We start from the raw sequence: 16,167 nt of genomic DNA on the forward strand, positions 1-16,167 counted from the left end.
GTTTGACTATATTGGAAATGATAACAGTTTTTTGTTTTTCAAAATAATAAAATAGGAAAACATGTCTGCCAATTAAAAACTGTTTTATATTTTTAAGAATAGGGAATGAGATGTTGTTAAAGAATATCTTTTAGTTGTTTTTATTTGTTTTTTGAGGTTTGTTTTAAAAAATAATTATTTAAATATATAGAATGATTAAAAGTAAAATATTAGACATAAAATTATTTTTAAAATATGTTTAAAAATATTAAAAATGGGTTTGAAATATTTTAGATGTCTAAATAAATTTTTGTTTTACAAAATATTATAGAATAATTTTAAAAAATTGTTTTTAAAAACTATATTTTTAGAATTGCTTTTGAAAACATTTATCAAAACAGAGTGTGTATATATATATATTTTCTTCGAATAGAGTGGTGATGGTGATCATGGAGGATGATGGCGATGTTGCAACATGGACTCTACATAGATGGGGCAATGGAGGTTTGTATGAAGGAGGGTATGACTATGGGTTATTTTTAGATGAGAAAATATGTGGGAAAGTGAGGGGAGAGAGAGGAGTGGGGAAATGGAGGTGATAAGAAGAGAGAGGAAGAGAGGAGTGAGAGAAATGGAGTTGATGAGAAGAGAGAGAGAGACTCTCAGAGAGATCTACGAGAGGGAAGAAAATAGTGTTATTGGAAAAAAACAATTGAGGGTAAGGGATGGATGGTGCAAAAAGATTTTTAAAAAAAGGAGGAAAATTAGGTGCCATTAAACATCGTTTGAGCAACGCTTTCGATCAGAAGAGTCCACCAGAGAATTTTCCCAACGATTATATACAGTTTTTAAAATTTTAAAATAATGAAAATTATTCTAAAAATGGATATAATTTTTTCTCTAAAAATTATTAATATTTACAATATTATATTGTTAAAAGAAAATACAATATTTTTTTTTAGTTTTTTTATTAATTCAACTAAACATGTATTTTTATTTTTTATTTTTTTTGTATATAAAAACAAAAACTGTTTTTTGAATTCATTTCCCACTCTTGATTTTGCTTTTTGAAAACAAAAACGGTTCTTTATAAAACAATTCCCAAATAAGTCCTTTTGATTTTTTTGTTAAAACTCAAGTTAATTAAAAAAAATTATTTTATATTTAATAAACATTTCATAATATCAAGATTTCTTCACTTTTAGCTATAATAATAATAATAAAAAAAAAGATCTCATGATTGAAGAATTTGTTTGGAATGAAAATTTGGACCAACCCTTTCTTGGGCAATATTTGGAAATCAATAAAAAATGGCAATGGTTTTCTTTTTTTCATTTTTCTTTTTTACAATAATTTTATTTATATTTATTTATATCTTTGTTTACCAATTCAAATTTAGTCATACACATCAAGGGCTCAGATTAAAAGTTTATAATGATATAATTTAGTCACACACTTCAAAAGCTCAGATTTAAAGTTGGGTATGATGGGATAAAATATCTTGTAAAATTGAAAGGGAGCAAGCACTCAAGAAGAGTGAGTATAAGCTTGACCCGTTTGTGAAAAATAGATACATTCACATTGATATGCTTGAAATTCAAGTATCATATAGTCTAAGCAAATACAAAATTATGTTCATGTTGAGGCCAATACACTCCTTCTCTTGGGCATGGCAGGGGAGCTGGTTGGGCAATGTGGGTTGGGTACCTCTCCCCTGGCATCAATACCGAAAAATCCGATGAATACGATGTCGACACCTGTCACAAAAAACCCATCCAATTAAGACTAGTTTGGCTTAACAAACATATAAAGAATAATGAAGGAGATAAATTTAGCCAAGTATTTTCTTCTTAAAGACTCTCTTCAAAGCAATCATCTTACAAACCCTAATTTTACAAAGGCTTCAAATTTTTTGCACTTTAAAGTGATTTAGTGTGTAATCAAACTTGAACCCGATATAAAGTGTTTTAATAATGTTTTTGTGGGAAAAAATTGAACTAAAAAGCATATTTGGCTACTTCACATGGAAAAAAGCTTTTAATTGGTTGACAGTTGAAGTCGAAGCCGAAATAATAGCATTTAAAAAGTAATATTAATATCATAAAAGTTTCATTAAATATAAAATATTTGTTTATATTAGTTAGAATAATTTTTTTTAAAAATTTTATTATAAATTTAAACTAAAATTGAATTAAATGATAACCGAAGCGAAAATTCAAAATATTTTGAGAAGATATGAAGTGGAAAAATTGAATCTCTCAAATCTCCATGACTTAAGAGAACAGAGCTAGAGAATAAAAAACACAAATTCATAGAACACAAGAGGCAATAGTAAAGAAACTGCAGCACGAAAAGCATATTCTATATGAACTAACATGAAGCTCAGGTATGCCAAAATGAATTGAATTCAGGAGGTAGATGACTCACTGCTTCTAGGTTTCTGAGTTTATGGATCGATCCTGATTCCAAAGACCCACCACTGTTCATGTCCTGAGGCGAGGAGAATGAAGCTGTGGGCCTGAACAAATGTTCGAAGATGGCCATGATAAGGAACATTGAAATTAAGATTGCGGTAGCAACGAATCCAAAGGAAATGGCATTCATGGATGTTCCAAAGTTCTTCCATGGAGCTTCCCTGTCGATTCCTGGCTGAGACGGGCTCGGGTTTGAGCTGGTGTAGATGTTCCAGGGCTTTGATCTTTCAGAATCATACTCATTCATGGTTGCCTTCTGGGAAGATACAGCTGGGGGGGTGAGTACTGTGAGTAGTCAGTAAGGTTCTTGGAGCTAAGCTAACTGAAAATTGCAGCAGCTATTAGTTGTTTTAGGTCCATCAGCCCTGCCAAGACAAAAACCAGTCAATAAAACCAAGAAAATTCTGGGATTTGTATAGGGTTTAAGGAAAGAAAGGCATGTTGAAGAGTTCCTTGGGCTGCCCCTTGGAAGCTTATAGATGATCCAACCAATGATGAAAATCCCATTTCTAGGCTCATCCTATGTTTCCTTGACACTTTCCTCCCATTCAAACACGCTAATTTTTTCCATGAAGAATCACATTCTTAACAGTGCCTCCTACAGAGACTTGGAAACTAGTAAAAGACAGACTATACTGTGAAAAAAGTGTACACGAAATCTCAAAACTTTGTCTCTGAATACACTGGTGAGCTCCTAGGAGATGCTTCAGAAACTGAAAAGGGGGGAAATGGAAAAGCATTTTTCGGAAACCACCTGAAAATGACACTATTGTCTGTTTCTGAAACAGTCAGAGGCTCAAATTGAGTGTTTAGGACAACCGCATTACTGAAAGGGAAGGAAAAAACTAGAGAAGAAGCAAATCACATAACCACAAGAGAAATCCATTCCTTATACTCTGAAGAAAGACTTGAATCAAATGCAATGAAACCCAACTGGAACACCTTTGGTTGTTTCAGCATATCTACAAGTCAAATCTAATGTAATGAACTAGTTCAATTGATCTGCATTCACAGAAATGAAGTCATGAGCTCTTCATCTGGAGAAAAACTACAAGATGATGAAAACAACTGACCCTTTTCTTTGGGTTGTAGTTCGCAGTCTAGAAAAGCTAGAGCACAAGCCAGAAAATTCGACGGTTATCTGGTGTAGAATCAGAAAAACAGGATCTCAAGACCAGAATTGTGAATATTGGTGCCTTGAGAGGTTGAACTATTCACAGGCAGGGCCTAAAAGGGCAATGACATGAGGGGAAAAATGGGGATGGGGGGACTTTTGGGTGGGTTCTCAACAAGGAATCACACTTGTGTTGTTGGGGAGACCGAACTGAATTGATAAAGCATGAGTTTATGACCATAGAAATATGAACTCACCTGCTCTTAGGAGAAGCTGTAAGGCATTTGGATGTGGTCCTGAGAAGCAGGAACACCAATTTTTTAGTCTCTTTTTTCTCTGTACTCTATGGCTTACTTGCCATGGAAGAACAAGACACCCACATATCTCCAAGCATTATTTAAAGAATTGTGGCTCACCTCCATCTAGCTTTATACACAATAGAAAAATGTAAAAGACAGTTACATGATAATACCAGTAGTACACTCTCTTTTATGTTTTGGTGTGCATCATCTTGATGCCTAACTTAATAGATACTATACCTTGTCTGAAGAAGCAAGCTTAAAAGAAATCAAAAGAATGGCCCTTCCTGTCTGGACAGCCAAGGCCAAGTCTGGCCTATGCTTGCTTTTAAAAGTGGTCACTTTTGAAACACCATTGAGACTCCTAGATCCTTGACCCCCTTGAGCCTTCTCCTAGCACCAATCAATCCATTAGCCTAAATTGGAGGATCTTGTATATTTTGTTGTATGCACTACTACTCAACCCATTTGGGTGTCATCATAGAAAGGCCGACATATCTCATATACTCACATTTAGTAAATCAACTTAATGACTTAAGATGACTTAATACACTATGCATGTTAAGTATATTCGTCATCATAGAAAGGTGGGTGCTATCATATATAATCTCATTCAGATATTATTCAACATGTTAAGTATATTTGGTAAAATAACTTAAAACCGATTCAAACCCGGAATGGCAGAATCCAACAAAACCCAACAAAACCATTTGGGTGTCATCATTAGAAAGGTGGGCAAGATCTCACATAATCTCACTTAATCTCCTAGTTAAAGGAAGGTGAAGGGCAAAGAGGAAAAAGGCTGCCATAGAAGATATAAAAAGGAAAAAACTAAATAACAAGGCTGATGCAGTCTAGTATTTTATACTTTAGCTTTTGTGGGATTGGAGTTTGGGAAGGTACATGATCAAAAATCCCATAGAAAGAACAACCAGAGGAAATCAAAACACAAGAAAACATGAAAAATAACCAAAGAAAAAAATATTAAAAGTGAGAATCAATGTTGGATATCTTACAGCTATGCAGTACCAAACCTGCCATGATTGAAGAGAAGAAAGAAGGAAATGGGTCTGCAACAAAAAGAAAGAGAGCTACACAGAAAAGAGAGTGTGATGTAGACCTCAACAACAACCCACATTTATTCCTCACAATTTGTCTTAAAAAAATAAACCTGGTGACAGGAACCCACAACTTTTGTCACAGAGACTAAAGCTAAAATTTAGAGGAAAATTCTATCCTAACACTTGGCATAATTAAATTTGAACCATTAAACATAAATAAATTCAAAGAAAAAATAATTAAATTAAAGTATAAAGAGATGACATTCACAACTTTTAATTAATCATCACTTTTTATGGTAGTTACCATAAAAAAAATTAAATTTAAAATATTTTCAAAAAATCACTTATACAAAAAGTATTATACCATTCTATAGTAGGCTCTCCCTTTCACACAAACACAAGCACATAGAGGGCTTTACTTCACAAGCATTAAAGCACTTCTAGAAAAGAAATGAAGCAATAATTACAGCATAAATGATATTTAAAAAAAAAAGAAATAGTGAGTGAGAGAGAGAGAGAGAGAGAGCTTTTTGGCTCCAATGCACTGAGTGAGTGTCTTTTTTTTCAACAAGACAATCACCATGTCTGAGAAAGATTCAAAGGCCCAATCTACTACCTATTTCAAATAAAACCCTCAAATTCTTTTTAGGAAATCAGAGCCATTTCACTGATTTTGGGAAGAAAAATATGAGAATTTACATGCAATAAGAAGAAAATTTTCTAATTTTCAAAATCCCATATGATCAAACAAAACCCAAGTAAGATGGAGAAAAAAAAAAATACTTTGCTTTTTGTTGAAATTTTGAGTTGAAACAAACAAATACCCCATTCATAGAAAAGGGTCACTTCAAGGAAAAGATGATCATTTTTTTTCTATATCCATTTAAGACAATTCCAAAAGAGAAGGGACCCATGAAAAGAAATGACATTGCACTAAAGCATATGTTGAAAATTACATTGGAGCATACATATATATATATATATATATTTTTTTTTTCTTTTTTTTTTTAATTCAACCTAATTGTCTACCTCAAGCCACCCTTCATCTTCCCCACAAGTTATTTCAACTTTTGTCTGGATCTTTTATTTGTACTGCTTTTATAAAAAAAAAAACAATTGCATATAAATTTTAAAAAGTATTTTGATTATATCACTAATAATGCATCATATCACAAAAAATAATTATTGGCTTAGATATTTCCTAAGCAATTGTAATATCTCATTCGAGAATAACTTTAAAAAGATTAGAAACACGTGGTAATATTTATAAATGTTTATTTATACACATTAAATATTTGATAGAATTTTTTAAAAATATTTAATATATATATATATATATATATATATATATATATATATATATATATTAATTTATAAAGTAAATATGTGGGTTAAATAAATGAGAATCTCATAATTTTCAGAAAATTTAAAATTTAATAATTTGAAAACCTTGAATTATTATATCAAGTCAATTTAAAAACAAAGAAATGGATGGAAGCTAGGGATATTCATAGTCTATGGATGGTGTAGGCCTTTTTTAAAATTTTCTTTCTTTATTCTCTCACCTGCCAATCTGCCACTTTATCTCAGGCATGGAGGCATGATGGCAGTGACTGAGGTAAAGAAAAGAGAGGGAGAGAAAAAGAAAATCAATTTATCTATTTGTTGGGTTGTTTCAGTGTCAGGTGACTCTCATCTCTAGAGAAGGAAGATTTTGGGATGTGCCCTCCTGCAATTTCAGTGCCATACTGCCACTTCACTTCCACTCAGGTTATTTATTTTTTATTTTTTTATTTTTTATTTTTTAAATTTAAATTTACATTATTATTTTTGAAATATAATGTTAATAAGGGATTTGGTGTGCTCCCTTTAGATTAATTTAAAGAAAAAGGAATTGTATGAGAAAGCATGGGTAAATAAAAAAAAAAAAAATACTACTATACTTTTACTAATATTAATTTAGTTTTTAAAAAAATCATATTAATAATAAAGATGCTATGATTTTTATAATTATACCTTGTTTTTACTATATGCTTTTGACATTTACTTTCCTTGCATGTGGATGCAAAATATTTTTATTTATTTAAAATTTTAAAAATAGTCATACCTTTCTACCATTAAAAGCAAAATTAAAATTATATATCGATGGGCCTTTGTGAATGACATCGTACTTAATTAGTGTTACATAAAGGTGCATCGGTTTTTACTTTGATATCACATTTTAGATTTAGTGAGTGTTTGGTAAATCAATTTAATAAATTGATTTAATAATTTAATTTAAATCATTAAATAAATTAAGTATATTTGATAAAATAACTTAATAATATGACTTAAAACTAAAAACTAACTTTAAGTAATAAATAAAAATAATTAACTTATTCTTAAGTTAATATCTTCATTTTACATTTTTATCATTTTTTATCCTAATTACCTTAATGATCCCTTTTGTTACTTTATTATCACATTTGCCCTATAATTATAATTTATGAAGATAAATATGTCAATTTGATAATTTATAATCAATTTTAAGTTAATTTTATCAAACAACTTTATTTAAAATAAAATTAAATAATAAATTTTAAATCAACTTAAATATAATTTAACTTAAAGTCAATTTAAATTATTAAATAATAAATATAAAATTTTATCAAACACCTCTTTAATGTCTTATTATTTTATATCTTATACTTGATTTCATTATTTTGTACTTTATTTTTTTTACTTTGCATCCTAGTTTTATTTATTCATAATTTGATTTCATTTATTTTTATACGATTCAATAATTCGAATTAAACATTTGATATGTTTTTATTTTTTTATTTTTGATAATTTACTAAAAAAATGGGACTTGGTTGACAAATGTTAACCAATCCAATGATGAATTTACCTGATTTTGATGGCCCATAGGGTGTCTCATAGCTGGCATAATTTTCCATCCATTTGATTAGATTGCTTTTGATTGATAAAATGTATAAGATGTAGATTCCACTTGCTAATAATTCTCAAGATGGAATGTCAAATCAATTCCAAATCCAAAATAATTCAACTTGATCATGTTAATTATATGATTAATACTCATTCAACCAAGTTTAAATTTTCATCATTAATTTCCTTCCAATATGATTAGATGTGAGTGATGTACATGACTTGTTCACAAGTCAAATTCCCACTTTTCTATGGCCATTTTATATTTTTATTTAGCTAGTATGAGTAAAATTTAAATTTATGTTAAAGACGATGAGATATTACCTACGATAATATAAGGACAAGGACGTAATCATTATCGGTTTCTAATATCAAAGAGAGAAAATAAACTATTGAGCTTATAATAATGATACAAGGACAAAAACGTAGTCATTATCAATAAAACATCATCGCATTATCTATAGTTTAAGGGGATAAAACATCGGGACCAAAAATATATTATAAAAGTACGTGAGTATTTGGATAGAAATGAGTTAGGGAGGACTATCCGATTATTAACTAAACTTCTGAAATCATCCTTTTATTCGAAGTTCATTAAGGGTACAAGAGAAAAGAAAGAGAAATCTCTAAGTCAAGAGGTGAAATTTGATTGAAGTTTCCTAAAAGTTGCCTTTTAGTTACAATAGGAAACCCTAAATAATAATTAGCATGAAGGCAACTCTTCAACCACAAATAGAATTTTCAAAGTTCACATCATTTCTTGGATGGAAAGACACAAGTTGTTGAAGGACACAAGTTTCAACACAAAAAGGAAGGAAAATGAAGACAAACATTGACCATCTCTCAACAACACCTAACTATATAATTAAAGAGCCTCTAAACCATGTATGTATGTATTAGCATTGGATTCTCCATATAGCATTTGACCTATCATGTCATATGTGTACCATTTCAAAGGTTTGGGCTCCTAATTAATCCCATGAGAAAATGGATCAATGACCAAATTTATTTCGAATTTTATGACTAGAAAATGATTTGAGTTTAGAAAGTTCCACGTACAACATTGATTTGATACCTATAAGAAAGCTTCATTAAGTAATTTGACATTTGAATTTATCGTAGTTTGTAGACTTTGTTTTTTCATATTTAAGAGTTTCGTTGATTTGTTCATACAATGCTATTTTCATTATTATTTCGTAACACGTATGAAAAAGTTATTATTTTTTGTTTTTTATTTACAATAATAAATGTAATAATAAAAAATATTTAAATACTTTTACCTCATCATATATTATGATCGCCAGACTGGCATGAATATAAACCATGTACCATTCTCGAAACCAAATTTATTGATGTGAAATATCGTAAGTTAAGGGATATAATTGAAGAAAAAACAGCTCAACTCGAGCAAATTCACATAGATAAAAATGCCTTGGGAATCAATCGAGGCGATTGTGTGTTTGGCTGTTAATGACTTTCAATTAACAACTTGATTACAGTTTAACCAATTGTTTCAAATTTTTGGCCATTTGATGATAAGATCTGGGTACGGCCATAAACCCTCTCCAACAATTGAATCTTTTGACACACTCCAAACACACTGCATGCAACGGTTGGTATCACCACTATCCCTCCAAAAATCATAAGCATCAAAGCTCACTGAGTGCTGCCCCCATGTTACATTACAATTGAAGGCTGTGTAGAGGAACTTTGAAGGTGGAAATCTCCACTGAATCGACTCCTTGGGCCTTAAAATATGAGTCCCAAGATCATCTTTTTCGGATTTGCAATGAACACTGATCTGCTCTCCTGATCCATTACCCATGATGTTTTGGATTTTGACTCCAATTTTTGGATCAATCATATCCACGAAGGACTCCTCTCTGTAGGCTTGATGGGTGTCTGCAAGATGGATTGGTATTTGTGAAAGAGCCACCACAAATGATGCAAGCAATATCATGGTGGTGTTGGAGATTCCCATGCTTGGATTGATTTTTATTATAAACCCTTTATTTATAGTTGAAGGAATATGTCTATAAATAAGTTGAATTTAAGATGCTAAAGCGTTATTTAAGTATTAATGTCAAGAAAATGCAATAATGAAAAAATGGGGTTTTACATTTATGTTCATTCATTTAACTAACGTCTAGGGTGTATTTTGTTAAAATAATTTGGTTTGTTTGGGACCTACACTAACTAACCTAAGAATTAATGAATAAAGTTTTATTTGCTTCTCTCGATCTTGACATAGGCTGCACTTTGGACGGGTAGGTCAAGTTGATGGCTAACCCAAACGGTAGGTCGAGTTGATGGCCAACCCAAACTCAAACCAAATTAAGAAATAATCAATTTGAGCTTAATTCGACCCAAACTCTAACATGCGTGACTCAAACCTCAATTTATTTATTTATTTTTTTAAAATTTCAGGTTGATTTTGGGTACCTCAATTTATTTATTTTAAAATTTCAAGTTGATTTTGGATTGTTCTAATTAGACTTGTGTTGATCAAGTTAAACTCAAATTGATCGAATTAAATTTGAATTAGAGTTGTATAATTTCAAATCCATTTACAGTATTTTAAAAAAAAAACATTTTTAATGCATTTATATAAAAATTTAAATAATAAAATAAGATAAAATTCAAGATAACTACAAATGAATAAACATAATTCCATATATAATTTTTTTAAAAATAAAAAATATATGATATAATATATAAGATAACATGCATTATAAATATTTTAAAACCATTAAATCAGATTCAAGTTGAGCTTGGGTTGACCGAATCTTAGTCCCAACCTAATCCAAATTTTACTTATAAATTTCAAAAACCTTGAATCATGAGCATTATTAACAAAAAAAATCACTTATTAAATGATACATTAAAAAAAAAATTCAAACAATATTAAATAATAATAAAATTTCATACTTTTTCTAATAATGTAATATAAATTTTATTTCTTATACTCCCAATCAAACATAGCCTAAAGACCTTGATTAGAATGGCATTATCAAAAACCTAAATAGATAAACCAGCACAACTACATAAGCTAGGATCATCCAACCCCAACCACCAAACAGCCTAAAAATCTTGAGATCTTAGTCACTTTGGTCCAGAGATCCAACATGAATCCATTTTAGTTTTTCCTGCATACAATTTCCGCATACCCATCATCACTACTCAATCCAATGTATAAAAGCTAAAACAGCTAACCTCTGTGTTCTTTATTAAATATAAAAAATAGCTTAGGCAAGAAGTTCAGAGCAAAATTGGCTTTTATGGAAGCAATAGTGACAAAATCCAAAATCCACAATCCAAGTAACAGCAACAGAATCTGAAATCCCAGCACATAATAGAGAATTTTGGAAGAGGGGAATGATGTCTTAAAAACCTTGGTATGCAGGTAACAATTGAAAGAAAGAAGATGAAAGTTCTCTTCAACCTTGGGGGCTGGTTTCAAGCCTTGAGCCGTCCAAAGAACTTGGCCTTCTCCTGGGTTGTCTGGAAGCGACCATGGCCAAACTTAGAGGATGTATCAATGAACTTGAGTTTAATCTCCTCCATAGCAACCCTAGATGTTTGCTTCAACAGTGACTGCCTCAATGTGACAACTCGCTTCTTTGGTCCCACGCAACATCCTTTGATCAGCAGGTAATCGTCTTTCACCACCCCATAATGTGGGAATCCTCCCATTGGGGTAATATCCTTCTCGGTCCTAATTACCACAAATCAGTCTCACTTAAATTCATAACTTGGTTTAAGGATCTGTTCAAAAGTTTTGCCTTATAAAGCCCTAGTGTGGACATAATAATGTTCTATTGGATAGAATTTTTTCTGACCACATTCCATGTTAAATTTGCAATGGGTATATGATTTTAACAAGCTTTAAAATCAATTGGTTCAAATCAAATGTTTCCAAAACAACCTATAGGATTAAGGAAAATGATTTCACTTTCTAAAATATGTTTCAAAACCTTGAAGTCTGGTAAGCTACCAATCTAAAGTGTGCTTCACCCAAAACTGATGAACAAAGGGGAAACAGAAAGCGAAGTTCATTAAAGGGTCACTTAAAAAACAGCTTTTGGCTTTCAAAAGAAAAGGACTGAAAATGTCTAACCTGTCAAACTCGGTCATGGCAGAATGGGACTCTTGGTCAGTCTTTCCAACCTTGTAAATCTTCTTGTTCATCTCTGTGCGATGATGGTAACCATTCTGCCCAGCTCTGGCAACTGTAAATGATACCCTAGCTGGATGCCAGGCACCAATACAGGCCACCTTGCGAAGCCCACGGTGGGTCTTACGAGGAAGACGAGTTACACCCCAACGGGTAACAACACCCTCATATCCCTTACCCTTAGTTACTCCAATGATATCAATCATCTCATCTTTCTGGAATATAGCATCAATTGGAATCTGCTTCTCAAAGAAACCATAGGCATAGTCAACCTTCTTAGCAACATCTCCACCATTCACCTGAATCTCCATAAGGTGGGCCTTTTTCTGCTTCAGGCCCTTCATTTTTCTAATCTACAAATCCATTCCATATAGGATATGTCAGTGCCAAATAATTGGTAACTTGCATTTATAAATGTGAAACCTAAAGTCTTTGAATCCCAAATATTGGTGATGGAAAACTACCTGGGTATGGGCCAAAACACGAATCACATTGCAGTACTTCTTCATTTTCTCCAATTGAGCTTGAATATCCTTCTTTCCATCTTCAGATTCATATTTCTTAGAATACTTGGTGAAAGCCTTCTTCTTGGACTTGCACCAGTTCTTATAGAATCTCCTCTTCACCTCCTCACTAAGATGCTGGGCCCAAACAGTATTCAGAGAACGAAGGCCACGCGGTGTCTTGAGATAACCAACAACACCAACAACCACCATTGGTGGCGTTTCTATGATAGTTACTGCTTCGCATGTTTCTTTCTTGTGTAGTTCTGTTAGGGAGGGAGGGATTCATGAATACAGTGATGCAGCATGACAAAATTAAATTAAAAAATAATAATGCTTTAGATGTGCAAACCACATTTTTCCTGGAGCTGTCAAGTGTGGTTTCCTCCTATTCAATTATAATCAGTTGCCCACAAAATTAGAGCACATCCAGGCATAATTACCATGCATTTGCTTTACAAAAGGAACCATCTGAACATACAGGCACTACTCATCAAAGTGATGCGGAGTTACTTGGTAACTATTGTCTTACTAATCATAACATTTTTCCAGCAGATTATGATTAGAGTTTCACATGTGAATTCATTTTTTTTTTGTTCTACCAATTAGAGTGGCAGATGACTTATGGATGGACTTTGAATTATGCATAGAGGTAGAGAAACTCACTTGACCCTGGTTTCTCAACTTCTCTGACGATATGGGTCATGCCAGCTTTGTATCCAAGGAAAGCAGTTAATCTGCAAGGTTTTGTTGGATCATCCTTGGGAAAGGCCTTCACTGCATAAACCCCACAAACAAAATAATTAATAAACCAAAATAGTATTACAGCACAAACAATGAAACCATACAAGCCACAATCTATTCAACAGCTATTAAGTGGAAGCCAAGCAAGGAATTTAATTCAGAAGAAAAACGATGTATTAAGTTGGCTCACAAGCAAAATAATTTCCCAGAAATTATAAAAAAGAACCAGACCATTTGAAAAGAACCATATATAATTCTAAGGGCTAATTTCAAGAGAACAATGGATTAAAATTAAAAAAATATATTTTAACCAATTCAACATTGTTAATTCCTTCCTTTCACAGTGGTCAGAGCATCTCCAATGAGGATGCTAACGTGGATGCCATCCTCGAAAATATATCATTTGCATTTAGAATTGTTGCTCCAACATGCAAAGATATTTCATGTGGCAAAGTAATAGTAAAATTGTGTTTAGCATTATGCATTGGAGATGCTCTTATATGACGACATGTTTTTTCAACATAACATAGTGAGAGACACCACCCCAATTTCCAAGCACCATTTTTCTAGTTCACAAACACAGAAAATCAATCACTGAGATAAAGCATGGATCAGAAGTTGCCACAACAAAATCATGAAAGCAGCTGCTGCACCGAAGAGTGTGAGGATGCAAATGCTCCATTCATTTGCCCCACAGGCAAACTGCAGTTCAAACGATCTAAAGCTTCCTACCAAATTGGCCCTAGAAACCTATCATTAACACACTAACAAAATAAGAACACCACAAGCATTCCTGTTCCAGCCAAATAAGAAACCACCACAACAGACTTTAAAAATTCTTTGTTTCACCGCACAGCATGGATACTAGCAGAGCACACTCAACTTTAAAATAATCCACTTCATGCCCATCATCAATACTCCATGGGATTCAATATAATATTAGTCCATTTTCGGAATATTAAATAAAAATGTTCTGTTCAATAATTGAAATGAAGATCAACAGCATTTTGCAAATGTTTCCTTTTTCCCATCTTGAACATGCACTTTACACCATTCCCAAATGAAAACAATATGGTACAACACGACAAAATATGGACCAGAGATCATTTGAAATAAGTATTAGCCGCCATACCCACCAGCTAAAACATGAGCTTTAGTAACAAGCAAATATAAAACAATGAGAAAACACAATATATGATAATGACAAAGTTAGAATAATTCAATAACAGATTCCAATTTAGAAATTGGTACATGTAAAACTGAAAATTATACATCATGAATGATAAATTAAGGTGCATTTGAAACCTTTTCCTCTGTGACGGGCAGCTCTTTTCCTGGGAAGAAATCCCAAAGAGCCATGTCTTGGGTGCTCAAACTTGCGATGAGACATGCTGCCTTATGTTTCTCTCTGCAAAACTTATAGACCTCATATTTATTTTCTTATTAAGTAAATGGAAGATAAATCACTGGTTGATCAGCATTAGCTAGATGCTTATTAAAGAATATGAAAGCATTTAACCACAACAAAAGATTAAATTCATAATAAAAAAATTTATCAACTGATTTTTATTCATAAAAATGAATAAAAAAACCTATTTTTTTATTAAAAAAAATCTAAATCTGTAAATTTGAAAACACCAAGAAAACCATCAAATTGAAAATTTGCAAATTATTAAATCCTAAATCAACCAAAATATAAAATTGTCAGTTCACAAAGTGCAATAGTACACATTTCATATTAGAAAATTTTCAATTCCAAACAAAATTTCATACTTAAAACCAAATTTAGGTCTAAAAATTCGATTTTATTAAGGGAAAAATACATCTCCGATCCGCAAACATATATCATTACCATCAGATCCAACAGATGACAAAAAATGGTCCCCAACCAAAGGCCTATGGCAGCCATTCCGCCAAATCTCGGGCTCATTCATGTTTCTTTCCAAAAACCCTAATTAGGGATTTGGCAAAGAGCCCTTTTGAGACTCCAGCCTTGATTACTCATTCTGTTGTTTTGGGGAGAGCATTTCAATCATTGTTTGGAAATGGGCAACTTCAACATATTCAGATCAGCACAAGACCATCCAATTATTCATAAAATAGAAGAAAACTTATACACAAAAAATAATCAAATACAATTAATACCCAGAAAGGGAAAATCAGACTCAAGCATGTAAAAAAAATCAGAAAATAGAAGTAAATAATATCAAACTCTCATAAAAATAAAAGGCAAAATATCATCAATGTACAACTCATGTACACAAAGATATGATATTTAAGGTCTTAAACAAAGAGATTTAGGGAAGTATAAGCGTCACAGTCTAAAAACCCGTTCGGCTGCTGAGAAAAAGTAAGGAAATGATATTACGGAACATGAAAAAACAAGATCCAAAAATAAGAGGTAATAATTTTCGTTCTATTTTCCTCTGTTTTCTTAGCAACCAAATACACAGATTCTGAGAATTTCAATAAGAAACAAACCCATTTGGAATTCATCCATGTTACCTCGAAGACAAACTTTGAGAAAGGAGATCAGTCGAGGGAGCAGCTCTGATTCTGAAACCCTAGGTAATTATCGCTTAGGGCTTTTATAGGGATTTGGATGTGATTGGACGGATGGGATTGATTTGAAAGGCTCATAGTGTTCGTTGGATCATTTTATTCATGGACACTAGGGTTTTGTAAACCTAACCCTAGCTGCGGGCATGTGGGCCGTTTTTGTCATGGGCCAAATCGGCCTCCATTGTCCCATCAACTATTGGGCCTGGCCTAAGCCCATGTAAATCCCGAACCTGCTTGATGGGGGTGGCCTCAATGGTAATTAACTTGCTGAATTTATCGATTATCTTATGTTTGGCTTCAAGAAAGTATCAAGGAAAAGAAATTGTACAACA

At 32.2% G+C, this 16,167-nt stretch overlaps 3 protein-coding genes across 6 annotated transcripts; all 3 read right to left on the reverse strand.

The window, feature by feature from the left end:
• Positions 1 to 1,449: 1,449 nt before the first annotated feature.
• On the reverse strand, positions 1,450 to 4,379 carry LOC117926325. 3 transcript variants are annotated; one of them, XM_034845417.1, is made up of 4 exons: positions 4,107 to 4,379; positions 3,825 to 3,993; positions 2,407 to 2,818; positions 1,450 to 1,736 (listed from the first exon to the last, which is right to left on the reverse strand). In XM_034845417.1, the coding sequence occupies exons 3-4, from the start codon at positions 2,698 to 2,700 to the stop codon at positions 1,593 to 1,595; spliced, it is 438 nt and encodes a 145-aa protein (XP_034701308.1). In that variant the 5' UTR covers positions 2,701 to 2,818; positions 3,825 to 3,993; positions 4,107 to 4,379; the 3' UTR covers positions 1,450 to 1,592. The 3 variants fall into 3 exon arrangements, with proteins under 3 accessions (XP_034701308.1, XP_034701307.1, XP_034701309.1); XM_034845416.1 differs by having other exon boundaries at positions 3,825 to 4,379; XM_034845418.1 differs by lacking the exons at positions 3,825 to 3,993; positions 4,107 to 4,379 and adding an exon at positions 3,527 to 3,817.
• A 4,986-nt stretch (positions 4,380 to 9,365) lies between these two features.
• Positions 9,366 to 9,833, reverse strand: LOC117926831 (S-protein homolog 5-like). Its single transcript, XM_034846122.1, has one exon. The coding sequence runs from the start codon at positions 9,831 to 9,833 to the stop codon at positions 9,366 to 9,368; it is 468 nt and encodes a 155-aa protein (XP_034702013.1).
• Positions 9,834 to 11,045: 1,212 nt separating this feature from the next.
• On the reverse strand, positions 11,046 to 15,860 carry LOC117926754 (60S ribosomal protein L3-2). Of its 2 annotated transcripts, XM_034846038.1 has the most exons (6): positions 15,779 to 15,860; positions 14,579 to 14,681; positions 13,196 to 13,306; positions 12,491 to 12,795; positions 11,970 to 12,379; positions 11,046 to 11,567 (listed from the first exon to the last, which is right to left on the reverse strand). In XM_034846038.1, the coding sequence occupies exons 2-6, from the start codon at positions 14,661 to 14,663 to the stop codon at positions 11,309 to 11,311; spliced, it is 1,170 nt and encodes a 389-aa protein (XP_034701929.1). In that variant the 5' UTR covers positions 14,664 to 14,681; positions 15,779 to 15,860; the 3' UTR covers positions 11,046 to 11,308. The 2 variants fall into 2 exon arrangements, with proteins under 2 accessions (XP_034701929.1, XP_034701930.1); XM_034846039.1 differs by lacking the exon at positions 15,779 to 15,860 and having other exon boundaries at positions 14,579 to 14,689.
• Between the last annotated feature and the right edge of the window lie 307 nt (positions 15,861 to 16,167).

The sequence above is a fragment of the Vitis riparia genome, chromosome 12 (assembly GCF_004353265.1).
Source record: "Vitis riparia cultivar Riparia Gloire de Montpellier isolate 1030 chromosome 12, EGFV_Vit.rip_1.0, whole genome shotgun sequence".
Lineage (NCBI taxonomy): Eukaryota > Viridiplantae > Streptophyta > Magnoliopsida > Vitales > Vitaceae > Vitis > Vitis riparia.